Genomic DNA, 20950 nt, shown 5'->3' on the forward strand with positions numbered 1-20950 from the left:
TTTTTATTTACTTGAATAGGTCTAACCAATTTTCCATTGCGAAGTGAGCCAACCATGCTCGGGTAAGTAATAAAAGAACTGTACCTGGACAGTCAAGAGCAGTGGCGGCACAATCCTCAAGTAAAGTGATACATTACCGCATGGGGCAATTTTTATAGTCACACGCAGGATCCAATACCCTCTTACACTCCGTCCAATATACGGAAGAAGCACTATTATTTTCCGCCCTCAGAAATAGAGAGAGAGAAAAAAAAAAAGTGAAAAATAAATAAATACATAGCACCCTCCAATGCCTGTTGTATACATGGACTAACTGCCACAATTCCCACAGGCATTTAAGGAATGTAAATCAAAGAAACTATCAGATCTTGACAAAAAAGTACACTGCTCACATTACCATCTTTACAGTACAATTCAGTACTCACCCCTAAGTAAGGGAGTGCCCTATAGCAGTAGTACCCCAGCAGTTTCCTACATGTAAGAGACCCCAGCGACCCGCGCCGCAAACAGTAAACAGTACTTGAATGTACTTCTGGGTGTGCTGTCCTATGGGGTTATATCTACGTAGGAAGGCGGGATAGGCGCCCAGGGGGCGGGACAAAGACAGCACCAAACCTAACAGGATACAGAAAAAAAAACAGTATCAGGACCTTGAATAATATGAATCCTGCCTCTAAGTTGGTAACAAACGTGCACACGGAAACAAACAGTCACCTTTTTCTATTTTAGTTAGTCCAGGCAACAGAGTGCAACCAGGAAACACGTCCTCCAGGTGGACTTCCCTCGAAATCCACAGGAGCTCCTGCTGCGCGAATTTTAATATCCTTGTGCATTGTACAAAAAGCTTTAGCTGGCTAAATTATACTAAACAAATGAAATCACTATCAAAATGGTTGAACATATTGGAGCGAATAGCCTCAGGGTGTGATTGAGAGGATAGAATCTGTGCGACATCAGGCACTTCATTGGGGGTTGAAGGGCAACCTGGGGAGGTTTTCTTTCTTCAAGCAGAATTATACCTAGGTCTCAGGGTAACGGTAGCTAAATAGGCATGTGCACAGACATCCTAATGGAATTATATCATAGGAGGACATGGACTTGAAGGACATCATGGGAACAAAAGTAGGGTGTGATAGTGTGGCAACAATGCCTTTAACTTTGGAAGTACTGTCACCTCCCACTACGCACTACTTTCCTTCCCACTATGCTCTACTCCTCCCACTGCTCTCTACTACACACTGCTACAATCTTCTCTCAACCTCAATGTTCAGCAACATCTTTCTGGAGTTGTGCTTAGTAGGAGCAACAAATGCAGGCCTCTCCCTTTCAAGCGAGAAGGTCCAATGGAGTAAAACGTGGATACTATGAAAGTGGAGAGTATGCTGTCTGCCTCCTTGAAGGGCAAGGGGATCAGCTTGAGCATCACAGTCATCCTGCTTTGATTGGCCCCGGGCCGCAGTGGGATTCCATGCCGGACGATAAGGAGAAAAGGTCTGGAGTGGAACTGCCTGGAAGTGGTTATCGCCACCATACTGCATTCAAAGGGGCTACTGATGGGCTCCAAGATGCCAATGTAATGGTTGGAGATGCCGTGACTGGGTAACTGCTGCGTCTCTAACGAATGAAAAGCCAACATGAAACAGCCTTTGGTATTCACCCTCATCAGCTCCCCCCCTTACTCCAGGGCTAATTGGCAAGAAAAAAGGAAAAGAGGAAGCACATGGAGGTGAGACAGAATTAAAATTCTCTATCCCAAAAGGGAGAAAGGATATTGTGAAATAGGCCATCAAAGAACATGTAAATAGATGAAAAAAGAAAAGGTCTCCGCCCAGCTCGTGATCCTCTTCTTTTTCTATGGCAGACACCTCTTCAGCCTTTTCTACAGTGCCTATGAATCATATGAGGAAGCAGAGGGCAAGTATTTGTAATGGGAAGAGGTAGTGTAAGCCCAGGTGTGGGACATTATGGGGTTTCTTTGATCCAGAATCCCACAGACCCTGAAATAAAAATAAGACAAACATACCCACTCCCATTGTTTACAGCCATGAAAGAGGAATGAAGGATCCCAAACAAACTTCAATTTCATGCTTAATGACCAAACTATATCCATTGAAGGACAATGATGCCTTTCTTCCAGAAACAGTCAAAGTTGAGGATATTCTGGCCAACTTGGTGGGGCAGTCCCCTAAAGCAGCAGAAGAGGCAGTAGTGAAGGATCCTGTAGAAATGTATTTTAAAAAGCAGCCCTGAAGGAAGTCCACGTGGGTGCTCATCTGGCCCTTAGGGGCAATGTTTATGGACCCGACATAGCAAAAACAGGTTTCAAGAAGTTAGGCAAAGCCATGGAGGAGGGTTCAGACTTTGCTACCATCCCGGCTGATATGCAGAAACAAGTAGAATTTGTCTGACTTTGACTAGGACTGATCCATATGCCAGATCCCATTGCCATGTCTGTACCCTGAACACAGTCCGCATATTTACCCAAGGCACTGGAAAACAGGGGGGTGACAGAAAGCGATGGCTGTGAAAATTCACTCTGTCCTTCAGGGAGTCCCCAGTTTGCTTCCGTCAAAGTCCATTAAGTGTTCCAGGCGAACAAACATGCAGACAAATTGCAGAAGAACAGTTCATCAACACCCAGGAATAGATTTGCAGGAGCCAGGCTCAAGCATGAGGCCATAGAAACAAAAACGTTCACATGGGGCAGGGAATTCACAACAAGCCTGGGATGTCGAAGTCTCCAATGCAAAATCAAAAGTCTTGACAACCACAGGAGGTCGGTGGGTGGAAGATTACTGCACTCTTCAAAACATGGGAAAGGTGGTCATCTGCAGACACATGGGCAAATTAGACTGTTCAGTGGAGGTACCAGATAAGTGTTAACCCATCCAATGCAAGCAGACATGACCATTACTGCTACCCCAAAAAGCAGGCTCAAGAAGGCACTGTCCAGAGCCACCCTGGAACTGCTAGAAAAGAGGGTGATTTGGAGGTTCCCTCAGAATCAGCAAGATCAGAGATCTATTTCCTAATCGTTCTGGCATTAGATCTAAAAGCCCTAAATGCGCATGGGGAGTAATTCAAAATCGAAACCCTGCAGAAGAGCATCCGTTTGGTGGCGAAAGGGGATTGGCTTGTGACAATAGACTTACAGGATGCAATCATGGGGCTATCATACCCTCCACACAGAGGTTCCTCAGCTTAGCAGTGGGAGGGAGCCATCAATTCCAGGTACTCTCCTTTGAGCTGAAAACATCTACCAGGATGTTCACAAAGCTAATGGCTCAGTTGATGACTCACCTCCCATCTAAAACAGATTCAAATATTCCCTGACCTGGACAACTGGTCGCTCAAAGCAGCTCAGAAGGAGACTGCACAATCTCATCTTCACGAAGTATGAGATGTATTACAGGATTAGGGATTTCTCGTGAACTGGCCGATATCTGATCTAGTTCCCTCCCAGAAACCTGACCTTCATAGAGTGTGAAATTCTAGACGCGGTTGGGAGTGGTCTCTCTTCTTCTGGAAAAGGCCAGATGCCTACAGGTGGCACAGATCAAGACTCTGGGGAAAGAATGGGCATCGGCACAAGATTGCCTAGTGATTTAGGGTCACATGGAGTCTTGTGTTTTCTGGCTCCTTGGACACACCTTCACCACAAGCCCTTGGTTATCCATCTTCTAAATCATTGGCTCCTAGCTTCCCAATCTTTCGAGTACTTAATTCCTGTGCCTCAGGAAGTTCAGGGCCGAGGTGCAGTTTTGATGGTTACACACAAGGAATCTAAGAAAGGGGATTGGTCTGGGCTCCACCTCCTACACCCCCCCCCCATGAACATTCTTACCACATATGCCAGCGGTCTAGGGTCAGGAGCCACTCTGTAATCTCCAGGAGTGGCCCCTTTTGGACAGAACCTTCAGGGAGATCTGCCGATGGTTCAGAGCCTCCTTTATATACTGGTTCAACTGTCCTACAGCGGCAAAGATTGCCTTGCTTGGTCAAGAGATCTAGGGAGTAGATGCCTTGACCCGGGAATTACTGCAGGGGTTATTGTTCAAAGCTTTACTTCAAAAGCACGTTAAAATCCTGGGCACTTTTTCTTTTTAAATGTACAATCCATTCAGCAGCTCGGATGGGCAAGCGCTGCCCATTTCCCAAGTCACAGCCTTGCTGAGAGGCACACAGCATCGTGGCTCTGCAGTCAGCACATTAACCCTGCAAATGCATTTTTCTTAGCAGAAGAGCCTTTCTTTGCGTAATAGGAAATTTCCATTCGAGAGACCAGGAAACAGCAGCAGTTTTCTGAATAGAGCCCTTTTTTTTAAAGATTTGTTTATACCCATGAGGTCTACTAGCTTAACATACAAAAAACGTGTTGTTTTATGTCCATGGGCAAATATTCTTTGACATACCTAATGAGCTGCAAGTTTGTGACAATCTCCAAAACCAACTTAGTTCATTACACAACTTCTTTCAGTGTAGGTCTGAAAGTGGCAGAAGTACAGTGGGGTTAAATAGATGATGTTTCAGGCTTTCATTATTTTGCAGTGTGGAATGTCTGGTTGTCCTTTTAGGAGGTGAAAAACAAAGCTACAATGATGGTGGTGAAGTAGTCTATGGTGGAGTGTTTTCTCTGGTTCTATGGTTGGAGGAGTGGCCTCTAACACAGACTTTCAGTGAAAGACCTTAAAAGCCACAGTAAAGCCACGGTACGCAGAGCAGCGAAGTGGTCTATGGGAGCCGTAAGCCGATTGTGTGAGCAATGGCGAGTAACTAAGCATTAATTTCATTTTAACATCTTTTTATTGGCATTTGATCATGTACAGTACTTCCATTTTCAATCAACAGTTCCACATTACAAGATTACTACTTGCATTACTGTACTCTTATACCCAGTTTTTGCTAGCAAGGAAAACCGATCCTTTTTGCACCAACGGTCGAACCCCTTGCATGCGCCATCAGAGGGGTGCAGATATTCGCACATAATTTCAATAATTTCCCTCTATGCGGATGACATCCTGTTATATATATTTTTTTAAATCTACAACACCCTGGTGCAGGAAATAGTGTTGTTCAGTGGATTCTCAAGAGTTGTGAATCAATTGATCCAAATCAGAAATCCTACCCATAACTTCCACAGCACTCCAGACAGTTGTGGGTACAGATTTCCAGTGGTGACCTGAGGGAATGAGATATTTAGGCATAAGACTCTCTACTTCTCCATCTAAACTCTTTAACGATAATTATCTTGCGGCTCTCGAGCATCTGGAGCATAGGGTCGCCATTTGGATCCATCTCCCCCTATCACAAGCTGCACGGTTGGAATTGGGCAAGATGATAGTCATCCCCAAGATGTTATACATTTTAAATAACGTCCCGCTGGTCCCACCTACCTGGTTTTGGAAACGTGCCTGATCATTACTTACTAAACTTATATGGGTGGGGGGACAGCCGAGGGTCACACTGTATACACTGACTACCATACACTGCAGGATGCTTTGACTACCCCGACCTGCATGGTTACTATCTTGCTTCCCAGATACAATATGCTTCATGGTGGTGGCACCCAATGGCGTATTTACCACACATTAAACTTGAGAAATCTACTGCCTGACCAGACGACCTGAAGGGCATGTTATGGGGAACCCATGCACGAACCCCCAGAAGTAAGATTCAGCCTATTGACGTTACTCATCGGGCATGGGAACAGGCTACCTTAAGTGCTAACGTGGGAAGAGGCTTTCACAACGACAATGCTTTGTAAAACAATTCGAGAAATTAGGGGTCCACTCCCTCAGTGATCTCGTTCAAAAGGGAGTATTTATTCAGTGGGAAGAACTCAAGAGACGAGGACCCTGGACGCTGGTCACCATGCTGTTCTATTTTCGATTGCGAGAGACCCTCTGTGGAATCTGGGACGAGTTCCCCCAGGCACCTCCTCCCTTGCTGCTGGTTCAAATTGTGACTAACCCCCCGTACTGAGTGGTGTGGTCTCAAGATGATATCAGCTTATTAAATTCTTGCACCTGACCTCTCCTGGACTGTTCAGAGCTAGATGGGACAAGGTATTGGTTACACCCCACCACCACGGAGATCCAGTGGCAGGTGATCTGTGGGATGACCCGCAGGATATCTCTTAATTCAAGGTTTCGCTTAACACATTTTAAATGTATACAACAGTCTCATTGTTCCCCTGCTCGAATTCACAAATATTATCCTGAGAGAGCTCCCACCTGCCCCAGATGTCACTTCGATCCGGCTAACTATATACACATGGTTTGGTAATGTTGCTTCATACAAACCTTCTGGGAGGGAGTGTACGGTGCCATGGGCATGATGATGATCCCTGACTGCCACGTGCCTCTCCAATGGCTTGGCTACTGTCTTTTTTCGATATCCTGGGAAAGGCGGAGAGGAAACTCCTTGCTATGGCCTCAGTGGTTGCACGCTCATTGATAGCTAAATCATGGAAAAGGACTAGACCCCCTTCACTTCAGGAGTGGATCCATAGACTGAAAATCTGTAAACACTGAGATTCATCGTACAGAAACTCACTCCCCTGAGCTAGATACTTGGACTATTGGGCCCCGTTTCGGGCATATCTCCTTAAGATAAATGATGCAACAGTACCTGGCCCTAGCCAGAGGATACTTGATTGAATAAACTGTTATCGAAAGAGACGATATGTCCCGTGTCACGCATAGCAACTGGCATCTCCACAAAAATAACACTACAGCATATGTATCTGCCTTACTATACTCAAGTTTAACATGAATCTGTAACTAATGCACTTATCTACGCACCAGTTTGGGGGGTTTAGGGGAGGATTTGGGGGTTGGGTGGGGGGGCCGTTGGGAGAAGTGATGTGATTGTACTTTACTGTTACAGAAAATCAATAAAAAAAGATTTAAAAAGGCATATTAAGGAGTCTAGACTGCATGTCCGGTGCATATCCAGAATTCCTTAAACACGCAAACCTGCGTATCACAGTGCTTACCGCCATGGCTTTGCTGCTGTTGTCAGCAGAATCCAAACCCGACTGAAGTGATTCACACATGGCCTCTATGCCATCTTTTACAATGGCCAAGGAACCGTCTCTTTCCTCCCCTTCAGGAATATGTTCAGCCGCCATGGATATGCAGTCTCATACAGTGTAAGTGAATTTCGCAAGGGCACACGTAGAGATGGCTGATTTGAGAGCCATGCTCCCACCAGAAAAGTCTTTCCTAGACCAGGTGTCTATACGTTTATCATCCCGATTTGGTGGGATGGTCAGATAAGCAGCCCGCTTGGGAGGTAGCAGTTGCTGCTTGTACCACCAGACTTTCTCGGGTATGGTGCATTGACAAGTAGCTGGGGTCACTTCTTGACGGACGGTATTTCTTTGTCAAATGTTTGTTGACTGCCAGACTTGATTTGGGTGTTTCCCAATTAGCACTTACTCTATTCTGTAGAGTGACATGAAAGGGTAGGATCGGATCTCTTTTAGCCCCTTTGTCCACATATCGGTGAGGTCATCCTGTTTGAATGGGAGGGCAGGCTTGCTCCATCCCAGATAATCAACTACCTTAGTCATTAACTGCCTGTAAGAGGCATCTGCGTATTCATCTGATTCTGGCTTTACAAAATCCAACTCTGGTGAAGTGCCCACTCCACTAGTCGTCGGTAAATTTATTTTCATGTAGCTCCCGTAACCTAGATTCTTCTGATATGAAACTATCACAGACATTTGGATTGCCATACTGCAATCCAAAGGGTGCATCATTATCATGAGGTGGCTCATTGTCTTCATAAATTGAAGTAAGTGACTTAAAGAAATCCTTCCTAGGGAAAGGAGTGAAGCTTTGAGGAATTTCTGGCTAAGGCGTCAATGGCTTCGAAGGTTTCGAGTCAGACGTCCATGGAGTCGTCGATGAAGACATTTTAGATGTCGATGGCGCCGCTGACGTCGACGGCGTGAACGACTTCGACATTGGACTTTTTGTCAGGAAAGACTTCGATGGCTCGAAGGATTCCTCAATTACTTTTCATCATGTCGAGACTGCGACGCCTCTCGATGGGAATCTGGCCTTTGTCCCGGGGACAAGGGCACACAGGATTTGTCTCAAGCTCTTTCCTTACCGGCTTCAGAAGGCATGGTAGGAGCATGGGTTACTTGCTTCGAGGGTTTCTGACACTTGAAAGGTTTGAGCATTTCCTGCCTGAATGATTCCCATTAAGCCGGAGTAGAGGCCTTAGTGGGACAAGATATAGGCCTTTCTTGGAAGGAGTCTGATGAGGATGTCAAAGTAGGTGATTTGTGATGCCTTTTCTTCGATTTCCTCAACGACCAGAATTGGTGGGAGCCACTCTGTGGCCTGGACCTTCCAGTCTTCTTCCATCGAGGAGAGTCGCCTACCATCAATTTCCTTTTACGGTCCTTCAGAGCTTTTCCAGTCACCGACTGACATTTTTGACAGGCCGAGGTCTTGTGCTCCACACCGAGACACCACAAGCATACTCTATGCGGATCCGTCAGCGACATCTTGGCATTGTAGTCTTGGCACTTTTTAAACCCGGTCCTCGGGGTAGCCGAAGACAAAGACTTTTTTTATATTTCTCAAAGAAATTTCTGAAGCGCCCTGTAGTTCACAAAGAGAAAGCTTACCCAGAAAAACAGAACTGAAGCCAAGGGTGCTGTGCGTGCTATATATGCCTTTGTTGAGATCATCCTCGAAACCGAGGCCCTCGAGGGACATCCAGTCGACCACATCGACGCACATCGCCCTCTGCCGAAAATGTTTTCCGAACCAACTGAAGCTTGATATTGGAGATATCAAAAGATAACAATTATAGTCTAACGTCATAGTTAATTACCATCATAGCCTACTTGTACCTCTTCCATAATCTTATAGACTTGAATCACTCTCACCACAATTGTATGAATCACTCTCACCAGACAGTGACATTTCTATTTTGCAGCTATTAAATGTCTGTACTTTTGTAAATTTGGTAATTGATCACTGTCTGGTGAACTTCTGTCTCTTTTTTCATATACCACATCTCCTTGGGTTGGGGTTTTTGATAGAACTAGATAGCACAAAGGTGTGTTTATAAGGATAAGTGTATTTAATTATTGGCACCTATTGATCGATTTCACTTGCTTTGTTTCACATACATCGGTTATTTGGGACTGTAGCAGTTTTTCCTTTTCTTGCCTCTTAGGCAATTCTTTTCTCCATTAGAGGTTTTCAAAGGGTTGCAGTGGTGGCGGACTCATGCACACTGTGCGCTTTAAATTTATTGGTGTAACTCAGTACAGAAAGGATACTGTCCTTTTTGCTACTCTACCTATTGTGTAAGGTTGGATCCAATTAATGGTAGTTCTTCGTGCTTATTCTCTTTCTCCTCCAATCTCGATCCTCTGATGTAATTACCAATCAATTCAACATCTGGATACGACAATGTGAAACACAAACACATAAATATTTGGTCATGTATTGAATATTATATTTTGTACATGCTGTATATCCATTATTTTGTCCTGTCTGATATGTGATTGGCAATACGTAGCCCTGTGGTTTCAGGTCAAAACACATACTGGCAAACCATAAAAAAGAAATTAGCGGATGTACGCGATTTGACCGTGGCAGAATTCTTCACGGCGGAATTGACTGTGGTCAATTTCACCACGAACACAATTTTGCTGCAGCCAAATCTGGAAAAACTTCGACTCATCCTCTCCCCCAGACCCACAATACATCCCCTAACCCCTCCACTTACCTTACGCTTCTTCGCTTCCTTCTGACCCTGCGGCATCAGTTCCGTCAGTCTTACGCGGGTCGGATCCAACGCTGCTGAGTCTGCTTTTCACCCCCCCCTGCCTTCAGTCTTCAGGAAGCGGGGGGACATCCCCTGCTACCCCTCAAGGCAATCATCACTACTGAACATGGGAAAAGATAGGCCGCTATCGATGTTGAATCAAGATAGTAAAATACTTACAGCGGTGCTAGCAAATAGAATGAAAAGGATTATAAACAAACTAATACACCCAGACCAGACGGGATATGTCCCTTGTAGGAGCATATCCGACAACCTTAGAAGACTTCATCGGGTAATAGAATATACAAAAGGAGACCCAGATGAAATGGCCATAATATCACTAGACGCCGTCAAGGCCTTTGACTCAGTCAAATGGCCCTGGCTGATTGCAGCCCTGGCGTGTTATGGAATAGGACCAGGGTATCTTAAGTGGGTCAAATTACTATACAGTGCACCGATGACTTGAGTAAAAACGGGGGCTATCATCTCCACAAAATGGCAGCTGAGCAGGGGCACCAGACAGGGATGCCTATGGTCCCCGATGCTTTATATCCTAGCACTGGAACCTCTAGCAATATGCCTACGACAGCAGTACGAGGAGATAGGAATCAAAATAAAAGGGGAGCCGCATCTACTCTCATTATATGCAGACGACATGCTATTGTATTTGAGATACCCTGAGGAAAACCTCCAATATATCTTGGAGGTAATGGAGCGATTTGCGCTGTTGTCCGGTATAGCAGTGAACCCCAAAGAATCGTGTATATTCCCATTGGGCAGATACGTAGGGACCCCACACAGCAAATTACCGGTTTTACAAATACCATGGGAGCCAAATACGTTTAGGTACCTGGGAATAGATATCTATCACACAGTAGAAGCGGAACATCTGCACAACACCAATAAAGCTGTACAGAAAATTGAGAATAGTATGAAGTTTTGGTCCAAGCTCCCCCTGGCAATGATGGGCAGGGGGGTGCTGCTGAAAATGGTGGTATTACCAAGACTATTGCATTATTTTGGGACTATACCATACTTGATACCGGGGCGGTTCTTTATGAAACTCCAGAGCATATGTAGGGGTTTCCTGTGGCGTGGGACTAGGAATAGAATCGCCCTCTGGAAGTTGCAGAACACTTATGATAAAGGGGGGATAAACTGCCAAACTACGAGATCTATTATTTAGCTAGTCAGCTGCGACACGTGGCCAAATGGTTATCAGAAGACCACACCTCAGAATCGCGACTGCTGAGATCAGAATGTGCCCCGTTTTTCCTGAAAGAGATGATATGGCTGCCCAAATCAGAACTGAAGGCGCGCTCTGGGATGCTAGAGCTGGGATATGATATGATATGATATGGCATTTGTAACGCGCCTATACACAAGTGTTTCAAGGCGCGACGAGGCAGGGAGGGGGGAACAAGGGGAAGACAGACAACGATCCTACTAGGCCAGGTGTCATTCAGACCGCGCAAGTGCAGGGGTAGGGGGAAGGGCAAAAGTGCAAGGGGAAGGGGGAGGGGGGAGTGCAGTACAAATAAGTAGAATAGAAATAAAATAATAAATAAATAGGGCCAGCTGGTGGCAAGTGCAAGGTAAGTGCAGACAAGTGCTGGGGGGGTGGGGGGGCTGTAGGGATACAGAGACAGTCCCGCAGTGCAGGGGTTGCCAGGGAGGCAGTGCAAGTGAAGAGTGACTGGGCCCAGGACCGAGGTCGGTGAGAGTGGCCCAGTTGCAGAATCAGTGCAGTTTAGGTGAAGAATTTAGCAGGGGAGAGGGAGAGAGAAAGCAGAAGTGAACAGGAAGGTTTTCAGGTGCTTCCGGAACCGGAGATGGTTCTCCTCAAGTTTCAGGGAGGCAGGAAGGCTGTTCCAGAGGGAGGCCCCTGCCGCGGAGAGAGATCTACCCCCAGCTCGTTGCTTCGAGAAGCGGCTGACCCTGAGGGAGTTGGAGACGAATGAGCGTAGGGCTCGGGAAGGAAGATATTTAGGAAGAGAGAGTTGAAGGTATTTAGGCCCCAGGCCCCAGAAGGCCTTGTGGACAATGCAGAGGGTTTTGAACTTAATCCTCGCAGCCACTGGGAGCCAGTGTAGAGATTTCAGTCCTGGAGAGATACGGTAGCTGGGCTTGAGGCCAAGGACAAGTCTCGCAGTTCTGTTCTGGATGAGTTGCAGAGGGCGGAGAGTGGAGGCAGGCAGATTAAGATAGAGGCTGTTACAGTAGTCCAGCTTTGAGAGAACCAGGGCTCGGGAGACAGTGAGCTTCTGGGGGAAGGAGAGGAAGGGAAGAATACCTCTGAGGAGATGCAGCTGGTAATGTGACTTCTTAGAGACGTCAGATATATGAGGAGAGAAGGAGAGTGTGGAGTCGAAGATGACCCCGAGGTTTTTTGCCTTGCAGGTAGGAGCAGGAAGAGGGCCAAGAGAGGCCGGCCCGGATGGGAGTTATGGCGCAAAGCGTGTCAGGTAATGGAAAACCCAGTCCCGTCGTCGCCACAGATCCCGCTGGTAGCACTGGCAGGAGGAGACGAACAGCTCATAAAAATAATAAGGCGACACTGGGAACCGGCAAGTATAGCAACAATAGGAGACGTGTGGCAAGAAGGGGAAATAAAGGCATTCAGGGTGGTAACGGAAGAAACGGGACTGCATGAAGGACAATATATTACATACAACAGATTGATACCGCAGATTAAAAATACATGGTCGGAAGTAATGCTAGATGAGTAGCCTGACCCTACCATAGAAACGATATACGATATAGCAGATGGGGGGCATGAGATATCCAGATTATAGAAACTATTGATGTCTAGAGTGGGAAAAGAGGTGATACAAGTAAGATATAACTGGGAAGAAGTTGGTGAACCCATGAGTGACGGGATGTGGGAGCGAGCCCAAGGATATCATAAGAAAGTGTCAATAAACGCGAGGCTACAACAGATACAGTTATATATAACACACAGGGCATATATGACTCCCCAAAAAATTGCCAGATTTAAGAATGCAAATAGGCAGATTTGTCCCAAGTGTGGGAAAGAGAATGTGGGTATGAAACACATGGTTTGGGCATGCCCAGAAATTCGGAAATTCTCGGAAGAGGTAGCCCACCGGTTAGATGAAAAGGGGATTAAAATAAATATCGGATCACCGTGGGCATGTCTGTTAGGAGGATTCCCTAGGCCAAGGCACCTAAAGCATGTAAGTAAATTAAAAGATCTGGCGTATATACTCGCTAAACGTAGAATTGCCATGGGTTGGAAGGCAAGTAATAGACCTCAGATAGAAGTCTGGCGGAAAGACCTCCAAAAATGGGCTGAAGGGAAGTAGGGGAGGGGAGAAGGAAGCGCAATCCCTGATGGCCTGGAAGCATTTAGTAGCCACATTATATGGGCTCGCCCAGGACTGGTCTAGTGACCAGGACTCGGAGGTAGAAACAGGAAAAAGTACCCCTGAAGTAGGAATAGAGGCAAATCAAAAAGCAGAGTAGGCTCGGGTCGGAGGGATTACAAGGGGTAAGCAACAGACATGGAAACATAAATGTAATTCTTTGTAACACATGTTAAGCATGGTCAGCCTGTTGCAAGTTGTTTTGGTTGGTAATAAATAAAAATTGTTTACATTTTTTTTTTTTTTTAAAAATACATAAACCGGACAGTTATGCCTAATGCCAGGGATAACACAGAAGCAGCACATTTCTTCTTACAGACTTCAGAGAATGGAAAAAAGCTGAAACAGTGGATCTGGGCTGTACTGGGACTTCAAAAGGGACTTGAAGGTGCGGGCACCTTGTGATCTCACTTGAAAAACATAACAAGGAGCTCTACCAAACTAACTGTGCATAGGTTTGGAGTGGAAGGGGTGTATAAATATATATATATATTAAAATAACAGTATGGGTTTAGTGAAAAGGGCATTTTTTTCCAGCTTTTTGTAAAGGTAATTCAGTAACTAACTGCAAAAAAGTTATTGGCAGGTGCCAACTGATGGTTCATCTTAGACCTTTTTGCATTTAGCTACTACTGTACCCCGATAGGTATGCTCACTTGAAAGAACTTTCATTTTAACAGTCACAGAGAAAGACCAGGAAGATTTCACATACAGCAAAAACACACAATTACCTGACAAGAGAAGAGCAGAACCGCTGCTAGACCCAACCAGCTGTGCAAGGAGTAGAGATTTGGGATCTGCTGATTGTTGTGAAATGTGAAAACAGCAACGAGGCCCAAAACAGAGAGGACAAATGCAGCCAAGGTCAAGCTGGCATGGAGTAGCTTCCACTGGAGCTTCTGCCCCACCCAAGAGAGTGGCAGGCGATACACCAGAGCAGCTGCAGAGAGAAAATGCAACCACTGAGAAATCAGGGCCCTGGATGTTCACCTCCAGTTCTGAGCCACTGAGCAATGCATTGTGGGTATTCAAATTAGCTCAAGAGCATACATTTGTGTTCTGTGGTAGAGATGGAAAAGGAGGCATTTTTCTCAACTCTGTTTATTCTTTGTTCAACAGGAAAAGGCCCAATCTGAAAAGGCCTAATAATTCCCTAAATCCATTACTAATCCCTACTCTAACAAGACAAGTAAAAGGGTGCTTTTCAGGTTGTCAGGGTTGCTAAACATAAATGTAGTTCTCAGTCCAGAATCCTACTTTGGGCTAGGTTATTTCCCTTTCTCGCAAACAGAAAAGAAGGAACTCAAAACCACCAAGACAGGCTTTTGAGTAATTGCCCAAAGAAAGGGATGGCTTCTGACCTCCACCCTTTTGTCCCTTTATCATAGGCGCTTGCCTATATCTACAGTTCCAGTTTTTATACTTTGACCAGCACTGACGATCACAGGTCTCCAACCAGATCCCTCTGCTTCTAATTGAAGCAGAGGACGACCCCCCGTTCGGGGAGACATTTTGATATTTTACTTCAACCAGTATGGGGTTCTCAGTGTCTTTTCCACCCACTCTTGGGCTCGTTCGTTATCCCCCCGCCCCGCCAGCCCCCACTACTCTAAGTTCCTCTGTTCTTTCCCATAACTGGGGCTTCTCCATTCTGGGGCTCTTGCTTCTTTCGACGCAGAGGCATCCCTTGGTTTTTCTTCCCACCCTGGGGCTTCTCTGGTTGACCTTGCAACCCACGCCACTGGATCTGCCACATCCCTGTATAGTGAGTGGTGTTCGTTGGGAAGGTAGTGTGGTCAGATAGCCCCCCCCCCTTGCTAAGGAGCTGCTTACGCAACTCAACTGGACTCTGGTGGCCGGTGTCTCCTCTTTGTTCACACTTGCTCAGTGTGGGCACCTCCTCCTTCAGGCCCTGCCTCACCCTACAGAGGTACACCTTCCTCGCTTGGGCTGTCATGTCACATGGCTCCAGTCACACACCAGCCAGGCCTGATCGCACTCCCCTAGCTCAGACCTCGGGCGCAAACAAGACTGGTGTCCTTCCTCTCAGAATTTCCCTACTACCAATGTGTACTGCACTGCAATTGAACTCTGCAGCCTGTGTGGATACCCCTTTCCGATTTGTTCCTCTTCTAATATGACTCAAGGAGGCTGGTCTTTCCACCATTCTGCTGGCGGGGAGGGGACAACCTCCTTAGATTCGTCACAGTTTCATGTGGGAAAATGGTCTTTGGCTATAGACAGCTCTCAAGGATGCATACAACCACATACACGTTTCATCCTCATTGGATCATTGGTGTGGTGCAGTCCGATATTCTCACATTTCAGGTACAAGGTTTATTTATTATATATTTTTCAAACCCACTTGAAAACTCTGATGTGCCAGGTGAACATGCTCCAATTACAAGGGTTGATAAAGCTATGCATAAAGTAGCACTGCCATAAAAAAGCCTGTGTCCTCGGATTGATAAGGTCTATGGGTAGCAGGAGAATGTGATGCAATTCTATATTTTAGGCTAAAATGGATCCTGGGTGACCAGGGGGACTGCATGCCTTCACCCACTCTCTGCTGTAGGGCAGAGGTGGTAACCTTAGAATTACCCCCTCCCACACTCATCACCTTTAAGGAAGTTCCTTACCCCCAAATTCCCGAGATTACAAGACGGGGTAGTCACTGAGAGGGATGACAACCCCAGGAGGAGGAATGCCTCAGATTAGGGTTAAAAGGGAGGCACAGCATGCTAGGGAAGTGTAGTCAGGAACAATACCTTAGTGACTCTCTCCACATTAGTGAAACTCCCGACCCCCGTAACCTCCACAGTGGAGTAAATTTTCCTGCTGACCCACCTTGCACAGTCCCTATATTGGAACCAAAACTGTAGCACCCCTGTCCCTAAAGGATCTGTATCTCACCATCCTTCATTGGAACTGAATCAGTCATCAGAGGAAAGTGTACCCTTCAGTGAACACAATTCTTTTGGAAATGTACTACAAGAACCTGCTTGTCACCTATACAATAACCTCAAAGGTGCTGCCGTTTTGTGCAGTGAGGGCCAATAGGAGGTGGGGGTGGACAGTAGGGGAGAAAGGGCAGAGGAGCAGATTAAGTGTGAGGAGGAGAGACAGAGAGACAGTAGGAGGGGCTGGCAAGACCCCAGGATGAGGGGAAAGTACAAAGTGGAGATTAGTAAAATCTGAACATAGATAAAGATGGAAAGGGGGCGGAAAAGAGCTTTACATTTATTTATTTAAATTTTTATAGCGCGCAGGCAGCCCAGGGGCATTGAGGCGCTGTTACTTGCATGAGCTTAGTTACAGGCATGGTCATAATACAGATAGGAACAAGCAAGGTTATCATTACAGCTTATGCGGTTGGTCAATACAACTTAGGCAATGGGTCATATGGTTGGTATTATGCAGCTGCGAGGGACCTTATGAGAAGAGGGTGGTTTTCAGCGCTTTGCGGAAGGCTAGGAGGGAAGGCTCACCGCGGATGGTGGGAGGTAGGGCATTCCAGTGAGTGGGTGCGAGATAGGGGAAGCTGGATCCACCTGCTCTGGATCTTTTTACTAATGGCACAGAGAGCATGTTGGTGTAGGGTGATCTTGTTGGTCTTGTAGAGGCGACGGAGTGGATTCTTTGTGAGAGGTAATCGGGGGCAGTGAGATGGATGCATTTGTGTGTCAGTGTGAGCGCTTTGAAAATTATTCTTTCCTTTATTGGGAGCCAGTGGGCTAGTTTTCTGGCTTCCGAGATGTGGTCCCTTTTGGCAATACCTTGGGCTGCTCGGAGAGCACTATTCTGGATGACTTGTAGCCTCTCCAAGTTTTTTTTTGAGGTTCCTAGGAAGAGTATGTTGCAGTAGTCTAGCCTGGAGCCGGTGATGGCTCTGGCTATGTTTGTGCAGTTCTCTTTGGAGAGGAAAGGCCTGACTGCGTTGATCAGTTTAGCATGATATGCGGCTGAGGAGGCAATGGCGTTGACTTGTCTGTCCATGGAGAGGTTAGAGTCTAGATAGACTAAGAGTTTTGACTGAGTCTGAAACAGGTATTTTGATGGTGTCGATGGTGAAGTGACTGAATTGGGAGTCAAGTTTTTTTAGCGTTTCGGGGGAACCTACCAGTAGGAGTTCTGTCTTGTCAGAGTTGAGGCATAGTCCATTGTCTGCCATCCAGGCTTGGATGGTGTTGTAGAGGTTGTTAAGGGTCATGGAGTCGGTGTCGTAGTTGCCTGTGAGGGTAAGGAGGATCTGGGTATCGTCCGCGTAGTTAGTGTAGGATATACCCATAGCGTCGAGGATGAGGAAGAGGGGTCATGTGAAGATGTTGTAGAGTGTGGGGGAAAGGCATGAGCCTTGGGGCACGCCAAAGAGTATGGTAGTGGGTGAGGCAGAGGCTAGGTCGGAGAATACTTGCATGGTTCTGTCCTGTAGGAAGGATTTGATCCATGCTGTGGCGTCAGGGGAGAACTTGGCAGTGAAGGAGAGATGATGGCAAAGGACGTCATGATCTACGAGATCGAACGCTGCAGATAAGTCAAGGAGTAGGAGAAGAGCTGATTTGCCCATGTCTCTGGCATCGTCCATTTGGTTTTTCAGGTCAAGTAGGGCGGTTTCAGTCCCATGTCTAGTCCCAGGAGTTTGTTTTCTTCGATGTAGTGCTGAACCTGCAGATAGGCTGCTTTGTCGAGTATTTTGAGGAGGAAAGGGACAGTGGTGATGGATCTATAGTTGTTGGGGGAGGTGGGATCGAGAGTAGGTTTTTTTTAGGAGGGGGCGGACCCATGCTTCCTTGAGGGAGGTGGGGACTTTCCCTGTTGCGAAGGAGGCATTAACAAATGCTGTCAGGAAGGGAGCAAGTGCTTCAGTGCAGTCCTTGATGAGAGTGGCTGGGCAGGCATCACCTTTACAGTTGGATGCTTTGATGTTCTTCATTATGTTAATGATGTCCTTTTCCTGTATGGATTTGAAGGAGAAGGGTTGGGGAGGGTCTTGGGCTGGTGGTGGGACAGGGATATGAGTATTGGGCAGGGCTTGTTTGGTAGCTAGTATTTTGCTTTGGAGGCGGCTCAGTTTTGTTAGCATTGCCGTTTGAATTTCGTCGCACCAGGCTTTGTCTTTGGTGAAGTTCTGGGGGGTGGGAGTAGGAGTCTCTAGCTCCCTAAAAATTGCAAAGATTTCTTTTGTGCTGGATTGGGCTTCCGAAATTCTGGATTCAAAGGATTTGGATTTTGCCCGGGTGATAGCTTTTTTGTACTCCGTGGAGCAGGCTTTAAAGATCAGCTTGTCTTTGTCAGTGTGGGACGTTTGCCACTGAGTAAGTGCTGCCTTTTTCTCGTTTCGGAGTGCGAGCAAGTATGGGGTGAACCAGGAGTTAGAGTGGGTGGTGGGTTTGTATTTACGGGGTTTTAGTGGGGCAATGGAGTTGATAGCTGCTTTAATGGCAGCATCGTAGGTTGATGCAAGAGTTTCTGGGTCTGCGGAGAAAGGTGGTCTGAAAGCTGGGCCTTGTAGGAAGGGCAGTAGTCTTTCCTTAGTGAGCTGGCGGGAGCTTCTTGTGAGGCAAGGTGGTAGGGGTTGGGGTGGCGGGGTAGAGGAGCTGGTGGTGAGGGTGCTAAATGTGATGATATGGTGGTCAGACCATGGGGTGGGAGTGTTTCCAGTGATGATGAGTGGGCAGTTGTGCTGAGCAATCCAGTCGAGTGTTCTGCCCTGAGTGTGCGTTGGGCTAAAGATGGTGTTCTTATAGCCTAGTGTTGTTAGGGCTAAGTCAAAGGATTTGGCTGCTGGGTCCTTTTTATCCTGGAGGCCTAAGTTGAGGTCCCCAAGGAGAATAGCTTTCGAATGTTTTTTGAGGTTGTCAGATAGGAGATGGATGAGGGCGGCTTGGAAGTCTTCTAATGGGCCAGGAGGGCGATAGACAATATGAGCGGTAATGGTACAGTTGGGGGAGAGGATCATTTTGACTTGGAGGTAATCATAGTTGCTGTGTAGGGGTTTTTCTACCTTTCTAATACTATAGCAGTCCTTAGCGATGATTGCGACCCCTCCACCTTTAGAGGGGCGATCTTGTCTGGTGATGGAGTAGCCAGAAGGGAGTGCCAGGGAGAGCGCAGGGCCAGAGGCATCGTGCAGCCATGTTTCTGATATCATGAGCAGGTCAAGGTCATGGGTGGTTATGAGGTCGTGAATGTTTAGAGCGTGGGCGCTGATGGATCTAGCATTGATCATGGCGCATTTGAGGTGGGGTTCTGTGACGACTAGGGAGGGGTATGTGGGAGGAGAGGGTGAGGTGATGGGCATGGTCGGTGTGGAGCTGGTTGCTCCAGTGGTGTTGTGGTGGACGGCAGTAGGGGAGTTGGATATAATATATTTAGCACTGAGGGGCGCAGTTTTAGAAGTGGTGGGCACAGATGAGATCACATTTGGCACAATAGCATTGTCAATGGGGGTAGAAGAATTGCATATCACACATTTTGCACTGGGGGCGCAGTTTTGGGAGTGGTGGCACAGATGAGATCACATTTGGCACAATAGCATTCACAATGGGGGTAGAAGAATTGCATATCACACATTTTGCACTGGGGGGCGCAGTTTTGGGAGTGGTGGGCACAGGTGAAATCACATTTGGCACAATAGCATTCACAATGGGGGTAGAAGAATTGCATATCACACATTTTGCACTGGGGGGTGCAGTTTTGGGAGTGGTGGGCACAGGTGAGATCACATTTGGCACAATAGCATTCACAATGGGGATAGAAGAATTGCATATCACACATTTTGCACTGGGAGGCGCAGTTTCAGTGGTGGTGGGCACGGATGGGGAGAAATTGCAGGTAGAGGTGGAACAATTAGGGGTGGGGTGGAGTGTATCATTTGCTACTGTATAGGGGGTAATTGAGAAGGCTTTAGGCTTTGTGGTTAACCGCCTGGGTATGGCCATGTTTGCGAGATACGGGAGCATAGCCGCGCATTGCGGATGTTAGTGGGAAGGGGATTGGAGCTGATGGTGGGCTCTATAGTGCGAGCACGTAGTCTGGAGCTCCTGGTGGCCAAGTCTTGGTGTAGGAGGAGGCAGTGGGCAAGCTCCTTACCTCTGTGATGTTGCATAGTATCGTGGCAAATGGCAGACGAGCAGCGAAGAGCTGCAAAGAGGAGTGCAGGCCTTGTCCTCTGGCCTTCTCCTTGCGGCTTCGCCTGGCGGTGAGCCCCGTCTCCCTTTATGGTGGGGGGGGTGGAGCCGGCAGGGCGGGAAGCCGTATCAGGCTGCGGGCTGCGGGGGGGAAGCGGCGTCGTTTCGGCGCGTAATTCAAAAGATGCTTTGTCGGCGGTGATCATGCCTTCCATGGCGGAGGCCTTCGCAATGTGCGCGAGATCAGCTGGAGCTCCGTAAAGCAGATGGAATTCTGCTGCCAGCTGATCGAGCACAGCTGATGGAGGCACTCGCAGCGGAGCTGCAAAGAGGAGTGCAGGCCTTGTCCTCTGGCCTTCTCCTCGCGGCTTCGCCTGGCGGTGAGCCCCGTCTCCCTTTATGGTGGGGGGGGTGGAGCCGGCAGGGCGGGAAGCCGTATCAGGCTGCGGGCGGGAAGCGGCGTCGTTTCGGTGCGTAATTCAAAAGATGCTTTGTCGGCGGTGATCATGCCTTCCATGGCGGAGGCCTTCGCAATGTGCGCGAGATCAGCTGGAGCTCCGTAAAGCAGATGGAATTCTGCTGCCAGCTGATCGAGCACAGCTGATGGAGGCACTCGCAGCGGAGCTGCAAAGA

At 47.2% G+C, this 20950-nt stretch overlaps 1 protein-coding gene across 22 annotated transcripts in view; it reads right to left on the reverse strand.

The window, feature by feature from the left end:
- CYB561A3 (cytochrome b561 family member A3) overlaps positions 1–20950 on the reverse strand; it is a 235007-nt gene that overhangs the window by 33393 nt on the left and 180664 nt on the right. For all 22 annotated transcript variants that reach the window (XM_069623851.1, XM_069623862.1, XM_069623855.1 and 19 more), the window contains one exon: positions 13919–14127. In XM_069623851.1, the coding sequence (XP_069479952.1) occupies positions 13919–14127 (209 nt within the window). The remainder of the gene's footprint in view (positions 1–13918; positions 14128–20950) is intronic.

Source organism: Ambystoma mexicanum, chromosome 11, assembly GCF_040938575.1.
Source record: "Ambystoma mexicanum isolate Mex_15411 chromosome 11, UKY_AmexF1_1, whole genome shotgun sequence".
In the NCBI taxonomy this organism is placed as follows: Eukaryota; Metazoa; Chordata; class Amphibia; order Caudata; family Ambystomatidae; genus Ambystoma; species Ambystoma mexicanum.